The sequence below is a fragment of the Crinia signifera genome, chromosome 19 (assembly GCF_055691185.1).
Source record: "Crinia signifera chromosome 19, ASM5569118v1, whole genome shotgun sequence".
NCBI lineage: Eukaryota > Metazoa > Chordata > Amphibia > Anura > Myobatrachidae > Crinia > Crinia signifera.
The window spans coordinates 116,059,162-116,082,273 of NC_139226.1; the positions used below are offsets into that span (position 1 = coordinate 116,059,162).

General features: G+C 44.7%; 1 protein-coding gene across 3 annotated transcripts in view; it reads right to left on the minus strand.

Moving 5' to 3' along the window:
* DIXDC1 (DIX domain containing 1) overlaps nucleotides 1-23,112 on the minus strand; it is a 125,460-nt gene that overhangs the window by 61,867 nt on the left and 40,481 nt on the right. For all 3 annotated transcript variants that reach the window (XM_083163213.1, XM_083163212.1, XM_083163214.1), the window contains exons 2-5: nucleotides 18,585-18,714; nucleotides 16,065-16,190; nucleotides 12,297-12,546; nucleotides 3,907-4,011 (exon numbers count right to left, since the gene is read on the minus strand). In XM_083163213.1, the coding sequence (XP_083019339.1) occupies nucleotides 3,907-4,011; nucleotides 12,297-12,546; nucleotides 16,065-16,190; nucleotides 18,585-18,714 (611 nt within the window). The remainder of the gene's footprint in view (nucleotides 1-3,906; nucleotides 4,012-12,296; nucleotides 12,547-16,064; nucleotides 16,191-18,584; nucleotides 18,715-23,112) is intronic.

Here is a 23,112-nt window from a genome sequence, read left to right on the forward strand (position 1 = left end):
TAGTCTAGCAATCTCCCTCATGTCACCTAGCCCACATTACACTGTTAAATTTTTGGTGAAAAAAGAGAATGAGAGATAGATACATTTACATTGAATCATCAGCACCATTTCCCAGCATGTTACCAAGTATAGTATCTCTTACTAACTGCTTTGGGGCTCATCTACATTTGTATATAAGTCATTTTCAAAGATTCCTCTCAGATGTAGCAGTACACACCCACGCTGCTAGGAGCCACGTTCCCAATCTCTTTTCACAATCTCTCCATATATGGAACTAGACAAGCCCTTTGGGAGGAGCATGACACGCCCCCTCAATCGGGCGCTGTGCAAAATTCTGCTACCAACTAAAATCTCCCTGAAACTAGTTTTCAAAAGTAGGCAAGTATGTAATGGAATGCTATGTACACAGCCCTATTTATGCTGGGATATATTACTGTAATGTATTTGATTTGTCTTTAATTGTTGTGCATTTCCTGCTGTATTACCATCTATTTAGACTTTTTATGTAGTCTATATATACTGGCAGATGCTCAATTAGTTTATACCACTTTCAGACAGCGGAGGGCGAATAACCCGGTAATTAGCGGCAAATGCCCGGCTTTTGAAATGCCGCCGGGTTGTTCAACCGCCGCTGTCAGATCCCTTTCATGCAGGAGAGCAAATCTCCAGGTCTTAAATTTAGACTCTGAGATTTGTTCTATTACACGGGGTTTCCTCCTGTGTGAAAGGGTCGATCCGGATCTAAAACTCTGGGTCCCTGACCCTGGTCTTTTGCAGGGTCAGAGACCTGGAGTTTAAGATCCGGATCGACCCTTTCACACATAAAAAGGAGCCGTGTACTTAATTAAATTCCAGGGGTGGAACCGCCTCACCTGGACATTTTCTGTGTGAAGGGGTATAAGTGATAGCATTCAGGTGCTTGCAAGGGAGGGTTCATTCTGAGTAAGAAAACACATTTTGGGACTGATACTTTACCACTCGGAAGGGGCCGTATTCAGCCTTGTTCCGATGGTGGGGGGTCTGCGCATGCGTGTATTTGCGCATGTGAAGACCAAGGTAGCGAACGGCTTGGGCAAGTTTCACACTTCCCAAGCCGTTCGCTCCAGAGGAGGCGGGCGGGGGGGGGGGGGCGGATCGGGGGAATATCTAGTGTTTATGGGCGTCCACATGATCACACTGGGCTGATGCCTGCTCAGGGCGGTTGGCTGATGTCAAGTGAAGTCATCGCCCGCCCAGAATTCATTCGGCCGGGCGTCGTTTCAAGGCTTGCTAAGCAGCAAACAACATAGACGTAGTTCTCCATGCTGCTGCCTCCTTGGGGTGAGGGGTTACACAGTTAAGAATTCAAATGGGGGAGCCACAACAACTGTCAGTGAGTCAGCTTGGAATGGCAGTTGGTGTTGCTCCCTCAGTTGGTGTTGCTCAGGCAGAGAATAAATGCCTTATATTGATTACTCTTGGTAATATTCATTTATTAAAGTCAGCATCTGTCTCCTGTCATTTAAAGGTTTTTTTATATATAAAGTTATACACGGTTCTGATTATATTAGTTCATTGTTTTCTGTGAATGCACATGTGGATCAATTAAGCTAATGAGTACTGTGGGTATATAAACCCAGGACAGATAGTCCCACAAATACACTTGCTCCTGAGGAAGCCGGAGGTTCCGGAGAAACGCGTTGAGCGACCCCCACAATTTGCTGGTTCCATCCCCATCTGTTAAGTGACCTGGTTCTTATTTTATCCTGAGACGTCCACCTTCCAAAAAAATTCATCTTGGACATTCGCACTTCTGGGTTATCAAGTTTCCCTAATTATCCAAGGAAAAAAGGAAAGGAAGACAGTCGATCCAGGACCCTTGAGCCTTTGAAATTATAAGGCAAACTGAACCCCAATTTGTCGTCACAAACGAACGGATTTGGCAACCACAACAAGCGCCAAGGGATGGTAATATAAAATCACAGCAATTGTTTTATCCCCAGTGCGGGACTGTGTGAATTATCCACAAAAATTCACAAAAAATTCAAAAAGCTATTTTATGGCCAAGTGATTCACAGTACAACATTTTATTCATTTTTTATAATTTTTGTTTTTATGTATTGTAATTTATATGTATAATTGTATGTAATAATTCATCAAAAATAATTTTTTGCTATAATTAAATTTATATATATATTTTTTAAGAGAGCCGTGTTGAGAATTATTAAAGCAGCAGGCGCTGACACAAAACCATTTCTTTGGTGTTGCTCCCTTATTTGAATTGTGATTTGTGCTGCAGCCCAAACTCTGGAGCATCCAATGGTAATTACATACTGAGGGGCAGATTTATTAAGCTTGGTGAAGTGATAAAGGGTCTGGTTTTTATCACCGGCCAATCAGCTCCTTACTGTGAAGTTACAGGCTTGATTTGAAAAATGACAGGTAGGAGCTGATTGGCCATCGATAAAGACCAGACACTTTATCACTTCACTGAGCTTAATAAATCTACTCCACTGTAAGCAAACTAGAAATCTGCTTTCTAAGTCCTTGGGGGGTAATTCAGAGTGCCAGAGCAAATCCCTGTGTTTTTTGTTCCCGGTGATCCCAAAGATTTCTATAGAATCACTGGGACTCATTAATTGAATAGGAATAACCTTCACTGTGGTGGGCTTTAAATCACTTGATCTCAATTGAATTCCACCATTGGTGGCGCCATATAAAAAAAAAAAAAAAAAAAAAAAAGTTAGGGCCTTATTCTAGTTCACTCTTTCTGACAAATTCCTTCTTAGATGGACAAAACCATGTGCACACTAGGTGGGGCAGATGTTACTTGTGCATAGAGAATTAGATTTGGGTAAGGTTTTACTTCAAAGTCAGATCTATTTTGCAGTGTAAAAATAAAGCAGTCAGTATTTTCCCTGCACAGAAACAAAATAACTCACCCAAATCTAATTCTCTCTGCACATTTTACATCTGCCCTCTGCAGTGCACATGGTTTTGTCCATCTAAGAAGGAATTTGGGTAGTTCTCGCATCCTCCGACCTTTTCATCCCCCCACTATCCACGTCGGCGTGGAGTTGAGAATAGAAAGTGTGGCGAGCGCAGCGAGCCACCGAGCCCGAAGCGTGGCAAGCGGACGCGGATACCTTCACAGGTATCGGAGTCCCCTTGCGGGCTTCACAGGTATCCGCATCACATGCCATCGGGTGCATGGCATACGATGCGACGCGATTAAAACATCGCGCGATGGAAATCGGGGGCGCCGCTATAATACACAAGTACCATCTGGGCTCCCATGTTAAATGCGCCCCATTTTTTCATACCCCTACTATCCAACTACGCATGGAGTTGATTTTATATAGTGTGGCGAGCGCAGCGAGCCCAGTCAGGGGACGCGGTCTCATAAGAAAAACGGGAGCCGAGATATTACATAAGTACCGGAATTTGTCTCTAAAGGTGGCCATACACACGCAGATTTATCTGCAGATCTGTCTGGTTGGAACAAAAACATGGTTATGGATGAGAGCAAATGACAGTTGACCATTTGCTTGGAAATGCTGGAAAACTGACAAACTGTCACTCATCCATAACCATGTTTTTGTTCCAACCAGCCAGATCTGAAGATAAATCTTACTAGTGTATGGGCACCATAAGAGTGAACTAGAATAAGGCCCTTAGTTCTGTGACTAACACTGCATGTGTAATGCATCGGAGTGGAACCGCAGAGGTTAAGAGCACAATATTCCACAAACTTCTAAAAACTCCAATGAGATGGTTATGTCTATGTATCACAAGGCAAATGACTAGTACAATGTGATGTGTGTCTCTTTGCTGCGATAACAGTATGTTTGTAACTTTGTTTATGCAATCAAACACTCCCTGTTCCACATATATGAAATCTAGCATTGTAGGAAAACAGCAGCCTACCCGGATGACTCAGACGGAGAGCGGCTGCCTTGACCTTCATACTGCTTCACCATCGCCCGCACACTCCAGTATGGGTTTCCAATCTCTTCATCCACACTGCTGTTCCTGAGCAGAAACCCAGCACAATATCCCATTAGTTACTCATGGACATAATCTGCAGATTCTAGGCAATAGCATACAGTATTATGTAATCAACACAAGCACATGCTACACAGAATATATATTTCAGTTATTTCAGCCCCTGTAATAAGATAAAAAAAGGGGGCTTATTTGATGGTTTGGAACCTACACAACCAATCAGATAACAGTTGTTCACAGCTAAGTAGAAGCGAATCCAATTAGGGTAAACTCTGTCGATTCAATTAGAGGGGATTACCCCATACTCCAAGACTCAGAGGTGAACCTTTCCTCAAAGTCTCAGGGGCTACAATGACACAATAAAAGGCATACCGATGGAGATTAACACGTGAGGAAACCCAGAGATGATGCACTTTATGCCGATTCAACGGGACAGCAAGTCTTGTCTCGTGTATCCAGTTGTCTTTTAGACATTTCATCATAAATGTCCGAGCCCTTCCGGAAACTCAGTATGTCCCTTTTACACCAAGCAACCAAAAAGCTCATTCACTCCTCATTCATATTCCTTGCCTCGTCTAGTTCATCCTCCTTCTCTCTGGCCATCCCAAGCCCCACAAAGCCCCTTTTCCATCCATCCTGCACACTGCTACCTGCCGTATATTCCGGTTTACCTCAGCTGTCCCTCTCTGTCAATAGCTACACCATGACCCTTATTCTGGCTCAATCGCAAAAGGCAAATTCCTTCTCAAATGGACAAAACCATGTGCACTGCAGGGGGGCAGATGTAACATGTGCAGAAAGATTTAGATTTGGGTGGATTAATTTGTTTCTGTGCAGGGAAAATACTGACTGCTTTATTTTTACACTGCAATATAGGTCTCACTTTGAAGTAAAACCTCACCCAAATCTACATCTTTCTGCACAAGTTACATCTGCCCCACCTGCAGTGCACATGGTTTTGTCCATTTGAGAAGGAATTTGCCTTTGTGAGTGAACCAGAATAAGGGCCTATCTCCCTGCCTCCTACAGACTCAAGTTCCAACTCTTCACAATGACCTATAAAGGCACGCACACCTCGTCCCCATACACCTCCAACCTCATTAACACCTACACTACTGTACCTCCCAACCATACACTCTTCCAATGACTGCGAACATGATTATAGTTTATTCTACTTAATACTGCTTTCAGACCGCACTCTAGACCCGGGTTATTGCAGCCCCAACACGGGTCAAGGTGCGGTCTGAAAAGGCCACCACGGGTCGAGCAACACGGGTGTTCAACCCTGGTATTGACCAGGGTTGAACACGGCTATGACCCGTGTCAAGTGCAGTGTGAACGGGTGCCTGGGTCCCGTTCACAGTATGGAGGAGGCAGCACTGTCAGCTCCAAGTACTGCCTCCTCCCGAGCCCCCGATGACGCGCCGCCGCCCAGCTACGCCCCATGTGACGTCACCGACTCAGCAATATGCCGTGTCGGTGTCGGAACTTTCAGACTGCAATGCTGTGTTGCTCTGGGGATGGGAGCCGTGTCCTAATCCCGTGTGCGACACGGCATTTGTGGTCTGAAAGTAGTATTAGTGATAAATTACTTAGCTCTAGATCAGTTTCCCAAATTCCACACATACAGTCCAGGTATTAAGAATATACAAGCTTTAGATAGATACATTAAATTTAGTGAGGAATCAAGTCACCAGTGCTCAAGCATGGATATCCTTAAACCTGGACTGTAATGGTGGAGATTGGGCACCTGTACTTTAAATTCTGCAAATCAATAATAGTGTCTGCTTAATAATCCTTATCTGAGCCATGTGTTCATTTACATAATAATATGTTTTCTGCTCTCTGTCTATTGTGCCATGGGTCCTTATTCTAGTTCACTCTTTCTAACAAAATTCTTCTTAGATGGACAAAACCATGTGCACTGCAGGGGGGCAGCTGTAAAATGTGCAGAGAGAATTATATTTGGGTGAGTTATTTCAGGTAAATGCTCCTCTCCGGGAGAAGCCCGGAGAGGAGACTTTCATTACCCGTTCGGAAGGGTGGAGCTTGACTGTGACGTCATTAAGCCCCGCCCCCATTATGGAAATAGCCGAACTCACTGATCTCCATGGAGGGGCGGGGCTAAAATGACACGAATGTGTCGTTTTAGCTCCGCCCACCTCCTCTGAGACCCGCGGATTGCGCCATTTAAATGCCGCGATCGGGGGGCTCAGTGGGGGACCCCCTGATTCCGGGAGGGTTGCCCACCCTTCCGGGGGGCCGGGAGGGGGACCCGATTTTCAGGAGACTCCCGTTAATTCCGGGAGGGTCGGCAACACTGAGTTATTTTGTTTCTGTGCAGGGTAAATACTGGCTGCTTTATTTTTACACTGCAATATAGATCTCACTTTGAAGTAAAACCCCACCCAAATCTAATTCTCTCTGCACAACATCTGCCCCACCTGCAGTGCACATGGTTTTGTCCATCTAAGAAGGATTTTGTCAGAAAGAGTGAACTAGAATAAGGCCCATGGTGAGGTCACTATTTCTTAATGCAGTAATACTGTAAGTTGTAGTCACATGGTTCTGCCGCTACAATGTTTATGTGGTATTGGATGTGCTGGCATATTCACATAAAGGGCAAGTAGAAGCTTGCACCCCCTAAAACATGTGTAATATTGGGACAGATGTATTAAGCCTGGTAAATAATAAAGTAGCGAAGGTGATAACCCAACAGCCAATCGCCTGTGTTTGATAAAGAACAATAATGCTGGGTACAAACCAGAACAATTGTCTCAATTCCCCCGATTTCGACCAATTGGATGTAAAAAGTGCAGAATCGTACCGGTTTTCAGTACGATTGCGATCCGATGCGCGCGCCCTCAGCATGGGCCCCTACCACTGCATCTCCCCCTCCCTGCCATCTGGAATAAAGGCTGAGAACCAATGTGGTACTGCATAAGGAACTTTTGCTAACAGTGATTAAGGGTGCAAGTAATCAGTAGCAACCAATCGTCAGCTGCGATTAGCACACACCTTAGCAACACACTTCCAACCGAATAAGTTCATAAGCTCTGCATGCTAACCAATCAGCTGCTTGATATGTATGTCCAGATATCACAAATACACAGGCATTTCAATTTACCCTTTCAGGGTGATGTCATTGTTGCCGGTTCCTTTTGCTGCATAACGGGTAAGTTGGGGGTCTCACATACACACAAGCAGATGTATAAAAATCTCTGGCTTTGGCTGTGCTGCACAGCCAACCTAATATTTCTCTGAATGACGTTGTTCACAGAGAAATCTGCCATACCCACCTGTAGAAGCACTAGGAAATATGGTTTATTGCCGTCATTGTACAATATAATTATGGCAAATAGCTACATTGTTGCTCTGCTGTAGTACAAATCTGCACCTATGACCAATATTGGTAATTACCCTTTATGCCTGTGTACTGCTGACCCACACTTGCAGCATTGAGATAAATACTCTTCTCTTACTGCCAGTCCTCATCTGTTACCATAAGAGGGTCCTGGGGAGCTGTTGCCCTCTAATGCACCTTGCCAGCCACCGCACAGGAAACATATCATGTTTAGAGACTGCTGCCTCTATGTAGCGGTGTCACGCTCTCTCTTACTGATGAGAAATGTAATTATATCACAGGAGTAATAACTTGTGCACCTCGCCAAGATAGAAAACAAAATCTACACCCAGTCTATGAATAATGCCATAAATCTCTCGGCTGCTTAGCATCTCGCAGAGAATAAATGTCATCGCAGTCAGACAGCAGAAAGCCGCGCACATGATGAGAGGCTGGATGCCAGTTGCTAATGGAAACACACACAAGAAGTGGATAAGGAGACCTGCTCTACTGGAGCAATCGTAGTGTAATTAGAACGAGGCCAGTCACCCATCGCCCCTTGTATCTGTGTCATTTTCTGTTTGTTTTTATTTTTATTTTATTTTTTGTTATATTGCCACTGTCACCTATTCCAATACACATTTCCAACAGAGCTAAGTGCTGGTGAAATCATCACTGGTTCCTATGCTATATTAGACATATGGGGTGACATTCTATGGGCTGAGAGAAAAGCGCATATATTTTTCGCACTCCACATCGCCGCTCTTCGCACTTTCAGAAATCGCATTTTTTAGTCATAATTCGCATATTTAATGGGATGCACATTAGAGGCTAAAAAGTGCGATTGAGTGCGATAATGGGCGAATTTTCGGCATGAAAATGTGCGATTTTTAGCCATGAAAATGTGCGAATTTGAGCTTATGTGCGATTTTGGGTTTGTATAAAAAAAAATTGCGTGGGGTCCCCCCTCCTGAGCATAACCAGCCCCGGGCTCATTGAGCCGGACCTGGTTCCAAAAATACGGGGGACAAAAAGTGTAGGGGTCCCCCGTATTTCTGAAACCAGCCCCGGACTCTTGGACCGGTCCTGGTTCCAAAAATATGGGGGACAAAAAATCTGGGGGTCCCCCGTATTTTGAAACCAGCCCCGGACTCCAACAGCCCGCAGTGTCATGCCACAGCCGGGGGACACTTTTTACATAAGGTCCCCCGGCCGTACCATGAGCACCGTGGCTGGTCAGCCTTGGACGGGGTACCTGGAGGAGTGGGGACCCCCCAATAAAGGGGTCCCCCCCCCAAGGCTTCACCCGTCCAGGGCTGAAGCCCGGGGCTGTCACCGGCGTCCCTGGCCAGTAGACGCCGGCCTGATGGTGTAAAATCTTTCAATCCTAACATTGCTTTATACAGGAGAACTACAAGTCCCAGCAGACCTCCCACGCAGGCTGGGACTTGGAGAACCACAAGTCCCAGCATGCGGGGCATTAATGGGCCCGCTGGGACTTGTAGTCCACCTGAAAAAAGAATGTTAAAAGAAAACACACACACAGAAAAGTAAAACTTTATTACATACACATCCACACACCTCACTTTTACAACAATATACTCACCGATTCAGGATCCAGCGCTGGTCTCCCATCTGCAGCAGAGCCGGCTACCCCCGCACTGACAGCGGGGACAACCGGCTTTCTCCGATGCAGCTAACAGCTTCTGTTGCGTTGTCCCAGCGCAACAGAGGCTGAGAGCGTCTTCGGCTTATGCGTCTCCATGGAGACGCATAGCTCACCCAATCACGCTCTCAGCCTGTGTCGCGCTGGGACAACGCGACAGAAGCTGTTAGCTGCATCGGAGACAGCCGGTTGTCCCCGCTGTCAGTGCGGGGGTAGCCGGCTCTGCTGCAGATGGGAGACCAGCGCTGGATCCTGGATCGGTGAGTATGTGGTTGTAAAAGTGAGGTGTGTGTAATAAAGTTTTACTTTTCTGTGTGTGTGTTTTCTTTTAACATTCTTTTTACAGGTGGACTACAAGTCCCAGCGGGCCCATTAATGCCCCGCATGCTGGGACTTGTGGTTCTCCAAGTTTCAGCCTGCGGGGGGAGGTCTGCTGGGACTTGTAGTTCTCCTGTATAAAGCAATGATAGGATTGAAAGATTTTACACCATCAGGCCGGCGTCCACTGGCCAGGGACGCCGGTGACAGCCCCGGGCTTCAGCCCTGGACGGGTGAAGCCTTGGGGGGGGGGGACGGACACCCCTTTATTGGGGGGGTCCCCACTCCTCCAAGTACCTCGTCCAAGGCTGACCAGCCACGGTGCTCATGGTACGGCCGGGGGACCTTATGTAAAAAGTGTCCCCCGGCTGTGGCATTACACTGCGGGCTGTTGGAGCCCGGTGCTGGTTTCAAAATACGGAGGACCCGCAGATTTTTTGTCCCCCGTATTTTTGGAACCAGGACCAGTCCAAGAGTCCAGGGCTGGTTTCAGAAATACGGGGGACCCCTACACTTTTTGTCCCCCGTATTTTTGGAACCAGGTCCGGCTCAATGAGCCCGGGGCTGGCTATGCTCAGGAGGGGGGACCCCACGCAATTGTTTTCTAAAAAAAAACACATTTTTTACCGCAGAACCCTGCACAGATCTCAATGATCTGTGCAGGGTTCTGGCCAACTCGCATATCAGAACCTGGTCTGAAAAAATGGCGATTATTAGACACCTTAAAAGTGCGATTTGCGAAATCCCATTCCATTAAATAAGCGAATTGTATACTTTTCTATTGGAAAACATCTGGATGCGATAAAAGTGCGAATTTTTACCGCACTTTCAGTACGCATGACTTATCGCAAAAAATATGCGATTTAGGGACCTTTTCGCATCAGATTAAATATGCGATTTCACGGAAAAATGCGAATTAGTAGTTTTTTGGAGTAAAATTCGCCAAAAAACACAACTCTCATTCCATAGAATGTCACCCATGGTCTGCTATAGCCTGTGTTTGTCTCTGCAGAAACTTAGAAATAAGATTTGAAACCTGGTATTGGAGCCTCTCGGCAGCATTTCAAATGTAGCACTGGCCGACAGCCAATCAGAGCTTGCAGACCGCTAGCCAACCAGGAAAGTGGCAGCAGCAGGGACGCCCTATACTCCACCCTATCCTCACTGCCCCCCACTCACTATACCAATCATTACTGCTCCCTATACTGTTCTCTCTGCTCCTCACACCCACTGCCTCCTATTACTTGCAATTCAATCCCAGGGTCCCCTGAATCCCCGAATCGAGATTATTTTTCAATCTCAAATGCTGAGATTATACAAATGGGCCTCCCGATTCAGAAACCACCATTTACTAGGATTCAGTTGTACAGTGCCACACTAGTGTTACTCTGGTTATCCCCATATAATAAGCACAGTATGTTATGTGCTGAGCAATGTTCTTGCAAATGGGATGAATTCTGTTTCACGTATATGGAACTGCAACCCCACTCATTGTGACACTCAGGGGGTATTTAATACGATGGGAGTTCTATTGAAGATAGAAGCAACCAATCAGAATCTACTTCGTATTTATGTAGCACCTTCTAGAAGATAATAGACAGTATCTGATTGGTTGCCCATAGAACTCCCATCTTAGTTGATTTACACCACAGGGCTATAAGAAACATTTACTGTAATATATAGTCATAGCAAAATAAGTGACATGTCCCAGGAGCAGGGAGCAGTGCACCCATCAGGTATTTATTTACTAACAGATTCTTATATAGCGCACACATATTCCACAGCGCTGTACAGAGAATATTTGAACATCCACAACGGTCCCTGCCCCAGTGGAGCTTACAATATATATTCCCTACCACATGTACACACACACACAGACATCTTAGGGTTAATTTGTTGAGAGCCAATTAACCTACCAGTATATTTTTTGGATTGTGGGAGGAAACCGGAGTACCCGGAGTAAACCCACGCAAACACGGGGAGAATATACAAACTCTGCACAGTTAGGGCCATGGTGGGAATGGAACCCATGACCTCAGTGCTGTGAGGCAGTAGTACTAACCATTACACCATCTGTACTGATTTACGAGTAAAAGACAAAGTAAGAGTGAAACCTAGAATGGGGGGGGGTGATGACTACATGGCTGTATTACTAGTAAATAGCGAACACATTTATTTAGAGTGGCCCAAGTACTACTACAATCAGTCTATGAACCTGAATTAATGCCTTAAACAACTATCTTATAATGTAAGTTTTAGAGCAATTTAAAGATTTATTTCAATTTATGGTGTAAATTCATGTAGTTAGATAATCTCATATTTTAGTTTAATTTATTACAGAACGCGTTACCCAAGTGACGTGAGCGCCAAGTGAATTTGTCAAAATATGTGTAAAAATTGCCAAGCAAACATTTATATTCATCATAAGGCCCTGCAATGTTTACCTTATATAGGAAATATCATCTTTTTACCCAACATTTTTTATTTGGATTTATATAACAAATGTGAGCGACGCTGGAATTTTTAGTGGATATTTTGCACATCTGTCACAGAGATGTTGGCACTCTAAGGGTTAATACTGGAAAACATTTTGAGGCAGATGTATTAAGCCTAGAGAAGAGATAAACTGGAAATAAAGTGAAAGGAGATAAAGCACCAGCCAATGAACTGTGCTTGAACATGACCGTTGGGAGCTGATTGGCTGGTGCTTTATCTCGTTTCACTTGATCTCCAGGTTGTCTCTCCTCCAGGCTTAATACGCCTGCCCCTGTAATACTAATTTGTTTTGGGTCTTGTCCTGGTTGGGAAGGTCTGAATTCTCTCCAGAAGACAAGTGAAAACGACCAACATCCGTCTAAAATGTATATACGTACATATTCTAGAAAACCGGTATTACATATAAAAAGGTGCGCATCTACCTAAACTCTTGTTATTAATACTTACAGACAGATAAAAACTGCAAAACACAAGGGTGTAGTGATTTACCTCTGCCTATAGCGGAAAACTTCCCGTCCTGAGCGAGACACGTCTTGGCGGACGTCTGCAAGAGCGGCGGCTGCACCTTGCGCCATTGCTGCGGTGGAGTGAGGTCTGTGATTGTCAGTATGGAAGGACTGGCTCTTCCCTGCCATGCCTATAGCACTGTGATTGGCCGATCGCCCAGAGACCGGCTTAAAGTGAGCTGCCAGGGTAAGTATCAGTCTCATTATGGATTTAAGGTTCCCATCAACTATATCTGTAATAATACAAAAAGGAACCAATCACCATCTACAAGTGTATCACACATAAAACCACGACGATAATACATTTACCGAAAAGCGGACAGTCAAATATGTAAAGAACAGTAACAAAGGTTTCATATGTGTTCAGTCCTGACCTAGAGACAAATAACCCTGAAATAATGTTATATTAAAGACTTGTTGACACAACTATTCATTAACCCCTTCACTGGCAATCCCGGACATTTTCCGGGCTATTCTTCAGTGGTAACACTGGCATTCCTGGTAAAAATTTCCAGGATTGCCATCGTCTCCCCCTCCTTGGCGCCGGGCAACGCCGCTCTGCTGAGCTAGCAATGAGCTCAGCTTCAACTGGCCGGCCCCGGCTCCTTCCTTCTGGCGGTGTGCGGTGTGAATTTGCTAACATCATAAGACGCTGGGCATGGTTCACTTGCGTCAGGCTCTTGTGCTGCATGGTGTATTGAGACTAGGTGTATGAGAACACATCTGTACAGGTTGAGTATCCCGTATCCAAAATGCTCGGGACCAGGAGAATTTTGGATAACGGATTATTCCGTATTTCGGAATATTTTAATATTTCAATGATGTATTTTGAAGTATCTTGCATGTATGCTGTATAAACACATAATATACACACAAATATATTTTATTACCACATAAAATACACACAAATATATTTTAATTGTTCAAAAAACAAGGTTTCAAAACGTGAAACAAAATGTGTGTACTATCTCAGCACTGAATTTGAATGCCAAGCAATCATTGTCTTGCACATATATAGTGCCAGTTACATATCATGTCCCCAGTGATGCTGTTACAAATGTCCCCAGTGAGTTTTTAGCAAAAAAAATTTTTTTTTTCACTTTCTGGAATGTGTGGTTTTCGGAATAATTCGGATAACGGATACTCGGATACGGGATACTCGACCTGTATTATCTTTATGCGAAGCAGGTGGAAAAAAAGTATCAAATGTAAGTCTTTAGGATCAGCCAATCTCTGCACATAAGTCCTACGTAAGCCTTCAGTAATCACTGATACCAGTTAACAAAATATTAATTTTCTATAACATTACTACAGATGTTCCACCAACAGAGGCGTAGCTAAGGTGGAGCCGGCGGAGCTTGTGCTCCGGGCGGCAGCACCTCGCATTGGCGCACACAGGGGATTTCAATTAATGTTGTGGCTGCCTGCAGCCACAAGAAAGCCCCATTATGTCCCTTAAAACCCAGCGCAGCCAGTCAGTGTTATACTAGACACTACTAGCGCTGGCTTTCATCGCAGCTTACCCACAGTGGAAGTCAAGTTATCCAAGCTCAGCCCGGCCACTGCCTGTGTGGCTGTCAGCGCTTCCGCGTCAGGTGGCTTCCTTTAGCAAACCACCTGATGCGGAGCAGTGACAGGCAGTAGCCGGGCTGAGCTTAGTTGACTTCCCTTGTTGAGCTGAGATGAAAGCCAGCGCTAGTGTCTATAACACTGGCTGTGGAGACATGGATTAAGGGGGAGCCCAGAGGGTACTCACCCCAAGCCCTCCTTCCTCTAACCCCCCCCCCCCAGAGACGGAGACAGGCTGGGGAGACCTCCGCGGCACATACACACTGCGAGAGAACAGCTGACTGCTGCTCCTCTCTGCAGAGTTCATTTCCGGGTGACACAGCAGGGAGAGAGCTACTGAGCAGCTTCTACACAGACTGATCTCATCCTGTCCTCATCATCTACTGGTATGTGCTTTGTTTATGTTGTTTGTGTATACTTATTTGTAAGCTATGTATGTATGTATGCTGTGTGTATCATATATGTGTGCTGTGTATGTATGTATGTATGTTGTGTGTATGTATGTTTGATGTGTGTTATGTATGCATCATGCTGTGTGTCTTGTGTGTATGTCTGGTGTGTTGTGTATGTGTGTATATGTCTTATGTATGTATGTATGTGTGTATGTATGTATGTATGTATTTGTTGTGTGTGTGTGTGTATATGTATCTATGTATGCTGTGTGTTGGGTATGTATAAATAAATGATGTTGTGCACCTGATATTATTAAAAAGTGACTTATGCAAAAAACAATGACCCTTTAATGTTTAGAAACTAATATGATCTTGGATCTAGGCTGTGGGGAGAGGAGGTTTAGGAACTTAAAAGAGGGGGGCTAGGGATTAGACAGTGGGGCATTAGGGTTAAGTACTAGCTGTTAGGGAGGGATAGCTTGCAGGGGGAGGGTTAGGGTTAGGCTGCTTAGGGGGAAGTTGAGTATACTTACCTGACCCCTGTCTGGGGAAGGATTATGAGCCGCGTCTTCCCCACCACAGATCATTGCTCTGTAATATATATATATATATATATATATATATATATATATATATATATAATTCCTGCGTTTGCCCCTGGGCGCGGGCACCACACATAAAAATATGAAGGGGGGGGGGGGGGCGCCGTGACATGAGCTTGCTCCGGGTGCTATAGCTTCATGCTACACCACTGTCCACCAAGTTATTACTCTATAGTTTCAGCAGAATTAGAACTGGACCACAAGATGTACTCTGCCCACATAACTCCCCCCTGGAAGCATCTCAGATATGGGGAAACTTCCAGCATCGTGTGGGTACTGATATGATGCAGCAGATGTCTGGTGTGGAAATATCTTGTGATTGTCAAGTCTACAGTATCTTTTATTTAATGTTTCATTTAAATCAGAAAAGAAAAATGATAAAAAGTTGCAAAGACCTGGTTTATATAATTTCTTTTGATAATTCAGGTATTTTAGAATTGGTATTTTGTTTTACAAAAATGTGTTGCTCTTCCATTATAGTTATCAGCATTAGGAACACTTAACCAAAGCAAAGAACGGTTCTACTAATGTAACAAAAAGGACATCACCCACGTTCTACGGATGCAACAAAAAGGAAATCACCCACGTCTCGGACAATAATAATGAAATTTCTTAGGCTAAATGTTTTTGAATCACGCAGACAATCATAAGTGTTGAGACTGGGAGTACGGATATTTTTGTCAAAATATAATAGGCAGAAAAAAACGATGAAATTATTCAAAGCGAACAGCACAGTTTTACTGAATTATAACTAGGGATGCCAATCCCCTGGGAATTTTTTTTACAATCCTGGGATTGAAAAATGCTCAATCCCGGGTTTGGTCTCCCCTTATTAAAAAAAAAAAAAACGGCCCCAGCCCCTAAATGCTGGCAATTTTAGGGCCAAGTCCTGGTATCCCGCCAATCCTGGGATTGGCCACCCTCCCCCCCCATGATGACCAATCAGCCACTAGCACTCATGCATGCTCTAGGGCAGTGCTTCTCCTATACAGTCATCAAATCCCCCCCGACGGCCATGTATAATTGTATTCTTATGACGGTTGCTTTCAGCTGGTTTGGAGATGAACTGTAGTGGAGACTACACTCGGATTTGTACTGTAATAAGAGCAGTTTACAGTAACCATCTATCTTATTTGTCTGCTTACATTGGATGTTAATGTTCTGTAGCCCCTGCACATTACCCCTCACCTTTGGCTGATGTTTGATGCATGCGGATCTTTTTAGATGCCACGAACTGCATAACCTTATCCACATTGTCCTTCATTTCCTGGGGGCAGCTCGGCTCTATGTGAACTCCATTCAGCTTCTCGCCAGCTTCCGGAGAGAAAAAATATCAGTAAGACAGTGATGAGATGTAATGCAATCAGCAATAAGACCTTGACCATGTGTATGACATGTGCTGGATATAACACATTGTACTTATGTAAGAAATCCTTCATGTGACAAGCGCTTCTTCAATAGCGGTAATAGAACAAAAACATTCTGTTACAAAAAGTAACCCAAACATTACAGCACAACAATGTCAGGTCCATAAAAAGAACTCTCAGCGACAATGTTATATTCAGTGAGTTAGATAAATATGGCACACTCACTGGGGAATGAGGGGGCATTGTCATTTATTTATAAATCTTCATTATATTATGCAGCAAAAAAAATTAAAATCTAAAGCAGCTTACGGGTGAGTAAACGACCGCCCCCCACCACCACGTGATGGTCCGGACCGGCATGCAAATGGATGTGTTCGCGTACACATCCATTCGCATGTGGGCGTACACGCTAAATTTATTTAGCCGTCTATTGACTGATTCTTTTTACCCGTTTGTAAATAAAAGTCAGTCATGGCCGAGGCAGACACTGACGTCACCCAGCATTTTTATGGTTGCACCCACCATTTTTGTGGGCACGCCAGGAAACGTTGGGCGTCCCCATGTGCCAGCCCCCTGTCCGCCCCCTCTATGTGAACGCCTCAGCGACTGTGATAGTCGCAGAAGATGTTCGCACGGCGGCCCTGCAAATGCGTATATTCGCCGATACGCATGCGCAGAGATGCACCATCAGACCCATAGAACGATCGGCCACTTCGTATGTCAGTCCTGCCATCCAGCAGGGTGGTTATTCAAATTAGCCAATCCCTGCAGGCTGCAGTGGGAATATGGTCAGTCAGTTGATTGCCCGTACTCACAGTCAGATGAACCAACATATGTGCAGATATACTGTCCACCAGCTGCGTTGTGGAGAGGATGCAATATGTCTGTGAATGACATCGTTCACAGACATTTTGGTGGAAATTTACTTAGATGGGAGTTCTAGTTCACAATGGGTGTTGCTATGGTCAACCAATTAGAATCTAATTCTTATTTAGCACCTTCTAGAAGGTTAAAATAGATGTATCAGATTGGTTGTCTGTTGCAACATCCCATCGGAAATAGAATTCTCATCTTAGTAAAGGTTCCCCTTTGTTTGTATACACCGACCAGCTGAAGATATACTGTATCCGCCATTCAAACTGCCAATATCGCTCTGTGTACCCAGCATGAGGTACGGGGAACACCTAGTTCTTAAGGAAGCAGAATAACAATTGTAGCAGCTGAACGGGAAGCCAGCAGCATTGTCAGCAGCCCAATACTAATGCAGTCCTAGCAAAAGTGGAACTTGTAGTCCAGCTGCGGAAGTATTACACATACAAAATAATAGGTGATTATGAATTAAAAAGTGGAGTTTGGGGGTCATTCACATTGACTTGGTAAGCTACGAAGCTCGTCCAACCACTGTGGGCCATTTCTAGCCATGTGACATGTCGCATTGATTGCTGGGAGATCTTACTGTCCCAGGAAAGACAATTCGTCTGCAAGGATGGTTTTATAACCAAATCAGTCGAGAACGTCTTCCGCATGGATGCGTGGGCCCAGAGAATGCCATGAACACATTCCAGAGACAGTAACGCCAGCTTGTGTTGTTCCAGCAATGGTTGTTTGTTCTCCAATGTTTCACACCTGACACACCAACGCCCATTTGTTCAATGAAGCAGAAAACGACTCATCGGAGAAGGCAACTCCGCTCCAATCAGCGAATGTCCAATTCAGATACTGAATTTCAATGAATCCTATTTATGCCAATGAACCTTTGGTAACATAGGTGCAGTGCCCATCCATTTGCTTCAGAGCCCCATATACAACAGGGTTGTTTGAACGGCGGCTGTAGACACACATCTGGTAGCCACCGGGTTTATTTTGACGTTGGGCTGCTCCACTGTAGCGTGTTGGTCGGACCTAACGCAACTTTGAAGTCAATGTTCTCTTCTCCCATCAAAAGCACGTGGTGCTCCGCAATTTCCAAGACGGTTATTTGCAATGATGCCATTTGTCCAGTCATGATACACCTTCACCGCAACTGCGCTGTTTCAGAAACGCTGCTTCCCTTGGCCTGAAAGCCGATAATAATCCCCTTTTGCTATTCAGATACATTGCCCCTTTTACCGATGATAGCAATGGGTGATATGTGTGCAGATGGCCTATTACACACCTTATATACCCACCAAGCCAACGCATAACATGTGACATACTCCATGGGCAACACGATGCTGATGTCAAATGTAGGCGGTGGTCATGATAATGTGACCTCCCCACCCTCACTGCTTCCTATGGTTTTAGGTGGGAAAGAGGGGAGGGGCCACCAGCCCTGTACCCACTGGTATTACTGTGTACTTACCTACTATCTCTATCAGGTGACATAGCACCACACCATCTCGAAGGTCCAAGCGCAGGTCTTGTACTGGGGTAACTCCATCCTTCTTTTTCAGTTGGGAGTTTACCCAGGCAACATAAGCCTGTAGCTGTTGCTGCAATACAAACAATTGTATATGTATATTATATATATGAACAAAACACATGCTACATACGTTAAACATTGTAAGTGTAAATAATCTCTAAAATGATAAATTAACATACTGTACCTGTTCAATGTACAGTCCATGTGATTACACTAAAGCCCCCTATACTCTAGGCCAGGGGTCCTCAAACTATTTTGTTCTGGGACCCCATCAGATAATAAAAATAATGACAGGACCCCAGCAAGTTACTGCAGAAGGTCATCACATCACATGTGTAGTCAGCAGACAGCACATACATGGCAGCATTGTGGAGGCACAGAGTGATGGGAGGAGTCTGATATACCATAACCCATCACATCACATGTGTAGTCAGCAGACAGCACATACATGGCAGCATTGTGGAGGCACAGAGTGATGGGGAGAGTCTGATATACCATAACCCATCACATCACATGTGTAGTCAGTAGACAGCACCTACATAGCAGCATTGTGGGAGCACAGAGTGATGGGAGGAGTCTGATATACCATAACCCATCACATCACATGTGTAGGCAGCAGACAGCACATACATGGCAGCATTGTGGAGGCACAGAGTGATGGGAGGAGTCTGATATACCATAACCCATCACATCACATGTGTAGTCAGCAGACAGCACATACATGGCAGCATTGTGGAGGCACAGAGTGATGGGAGGAGTCTGATATACCATAACCCATCACATCACATGTGTAGTCAGCAGGCAGCACATACATGGCAGCATTGTGGAGGTACAGAGTGATGGGAGGAGTCTAATATACCATAACCCATCACATCACATGTGTAGGCAGCAGACAGCACATACATGGCAGCATTGTGGAGGCACAGAGTGATGGGAGGAGTCTGATATACCATAACCCATCACATCACATGTGTAGTCAGCAGACAGCACATACATGGCAGCATTGTGGGGGCACAGAGTGATGGGAGGAGACTGATATACCATAACCCATCACATCACATGTGTAGTCAGCAGACAGCACATACATGGCAGCATTGTGGGGGCACAGAGTGATGGGAGGAGTCTGATATACCATAACCCATCACATCACATGTGTAGTCAGCAGACAGCACATACATGGCAGCATTGTGGAGGCACAGAGTGATGGGAGGAGTCTAATATACCATAACCCAATCACATCACACGTGTAGTCAGCAGACAGCACATACATGGCAGCATTGTGGAGGCACAGAGTGATGGGAGGAGTCTAATATACCATAACCCAATCACATCACACGTGTAGTCAGCAGACAGCACATACATGGCAGCATTGTGGAGGCACAGAGTGATGGGAGGAGTCTACAATAACACACAATTCAACAGACTTATCGGACTCCTTGAGTCATTGACTGAGATTAGCAAAGTCATCAGCCTGATGGTCAGCAACATGGAATCGCAACCCCATGCTGAGAAGGTCGGGAGCCACTTTGGAGTTAGGGCCCACAGTTTGAGAACCGCTGCACTAGGTGATACTGTTCACAAGATCGCTCAGAAAGGGCTTTATAGCTGATTGTCCATGACTAGGTCCCTGACTACGCCAATATTGGTGGCTGGGGGCATTGGGTAGAGTGTATGGGCCTTCAGACTAAAAAAACAGCCACTAGACTCTAGTGGATTTATTTTAAATATTAAAAAAGCCATTTAAAAATCAAATGCTCTGGTGACTAGACTCTGGTGACTAGACTCTGGTGACTAGACTCTGGTGACTAGACTCTGGTGACTAGACTCTGGTGACTAGACTCTGGTGACTAGACTTTGGTGACTAGAGCATTTGATTTTTAAATTGTTTTTTAAGATTAAATCCCACTGAAATAATATTTTTTTAATACTTTAATAAACAGTAAGAAGGGTATTTATTAAAGTCTGTAGAGAAGTAAAATAGTGGGAGATAAAGTACACATATCATTCTGTATTACATTTTACAGAAAATAGCAAAAACGGTTAATAGGACAAGACACAAATAAAGGCGCTAATTACAGATAGAGCCGTCCTCATCTAGCCCTTTTATAGGACTGAGTAATAGGATTACTCTACTAATTCCCTACTGTACTGCTCTATGTATTGTGTTGCTGCTGAGAACAATAGGCCTAGGCTCACCATGGCTCTCCAGAGAAGGCTGGCTGGGGGGGGGGGGGGGGGCTCCATCTGTATGTATACAATATTAAATGCAATGTGGACGATGGATTTGTGTGGCCAATGTGTTGGTGCTTGTTGTGTCCCTTCAGAGGAAGCACTGGCCGCATTAATCCATTGTCTATACTTATTTGTGTATTTTGTCCTTTTAACATTTAGCGTTATTTAATCTCTGTTTGGGTTTGGTGATACCCTTAGGACGGTGTATAGGTCGGCACCTAAAAATGGTAGACATGCCCTAAGTTGACGGTGAGAGAAGGTCGACAGAAGCTTAATGTCGACATGTATATGGTCAACACACAAAAGGTTGAAACAAGTTTTTCATGTGGTTTTTTTACATCAACTTGGTTCATACTTTACTATCCAAGTGGGCATAGAGTAATAGGCCCTAAACACATAGGCCTTATTCAGATCTGATCGCAGTTCAAATTTGTTCTCAAAATGGGCAAAACCATGTGCACTGCAGGTGGGGCAGATGTAACATGTGCAGAGAGAGTTGGATTTGTGTGAGTTATTTTGTTTCTGTGCAGGATAAATATTAACTGCTTTATTTTTACACTGCAATTCAGATTTCAGTTTCAACACACCTCACCCAAATGTAACTCTCTCTGCACATGTTACATCTGCCCCACCAGCAGTGCACATGGTGTTGCCCATTTTCCAAACAAATTTATACTGCGATCAGATCTGAATAAGAGCCATAGTGATGTGTGTAGAGCAACCTGTAGAGAACACTGGCGACCAGCGAGATTGATGGACACTGTCCATCAAACTCTGCCAGCGATAGGATTGCGCATTGCTGTCGCTATAGCCCCTTCACACACACACCAATGTAGGGGCATGTTCTAAGCGACTTTGCCAAACTAAGCAAAGTCACTTACAAAATTCCTTAATATCGGCATGTGTGTAGCCCCTATTAGAATATAAGTGTACCAAGCGCAGTGAGACACCGCACCTTAAGCATGGCGACTGAAGTGAGCCATGCCAGGGGACGTGCTACAGTTATACGGTGCCCATGACGACATATATCAACACAGACACACACTAAAAACTTCTCACACATGCGTGCAAGATCCAAATGCATGGTCAGTCCATCGATAATCACCCGGCCTGTGAATTTGCAGCCGCGCAATCGGGCCTGAATAACCCCCAATATGTGAACAGTTCATCCATCCCTATGTATAGAAACAACACTCAGTAACAAATCTACCAGTGTCCTGAAAGCTTATTGCCTGTTACTAGCATCCGTTTCATCAACTAGTTCCAGTGAGGACCAAGTAGTTCTCTACAGGACATGCCGATGATGTAAGCACTTATACCGTAGCAACACACGTTACGTTTAGGATTCTGTAGTCACGTTCCACCTACTGTATACTCAGTGTTATACGGTGACAGCGATCATTCCCGTGATTTACACTTTCATGTATAGATTAGGCATAGAAAATGTTATATGTCAAATCAATATCCCCACTTAATGCTTAAACAGTGGGAGATTCCTGAAACCAGAAGTCACTAGAGCAGGGGCGTTAAGTTCATCTCAGCATTGCTTGCCGTAGCGCATGCTGTGGTACCAGGAACAAGCCTGTCCCCTATTGCAGATGTTATGCGGGCTCCTGGTATATAGCCAATGAACTACAGGTGCGCAACAGAGCTCTATTGCTAGAGCAGAGGTCACACTTGGATCCTGATATGAACCACACAGGTGCTGCTTTACATGCAGGTGCCCCTTCTGGGTGTGCAGCCCGGAGGACAGAGCCTCCATTGCCTCTGGGAGTTACGCTGCTACACTACAGCATGAATGTGACACTGAAAGCATCAGCCAAAGAATGTAATGATTGCTCGGACAGCAGGATGAATCCCTGGTTTGTGCTGGATCAGATCCGCTGTGTAAATGACCTCTATATACGCTCAGATGCTGAGTCAGTCAGACTGATAATACATTTCCAGGCACATGGCTGTGAATACAGCAACAAAATAACAGGAAGCCACAAACAGCCCACGGCGAGTCACTTATCTTTGTATCTACATCCGTCGACCCATTGGTTACTTACATGCCGAAATGTGGGTTCGTATAAATGATTGCTGCAACATGATCTTCCTTTTACATTGTTATACTAAGAACAATAGAAGTGCCGGCTATACTGCTATTACTGAGAGTGGGCTTACTGCAGGATGTGGTACTTCGGGGCAGATTTATTAAGATCATGAAGTCATAAAGTGACCGGTACTTTAACAC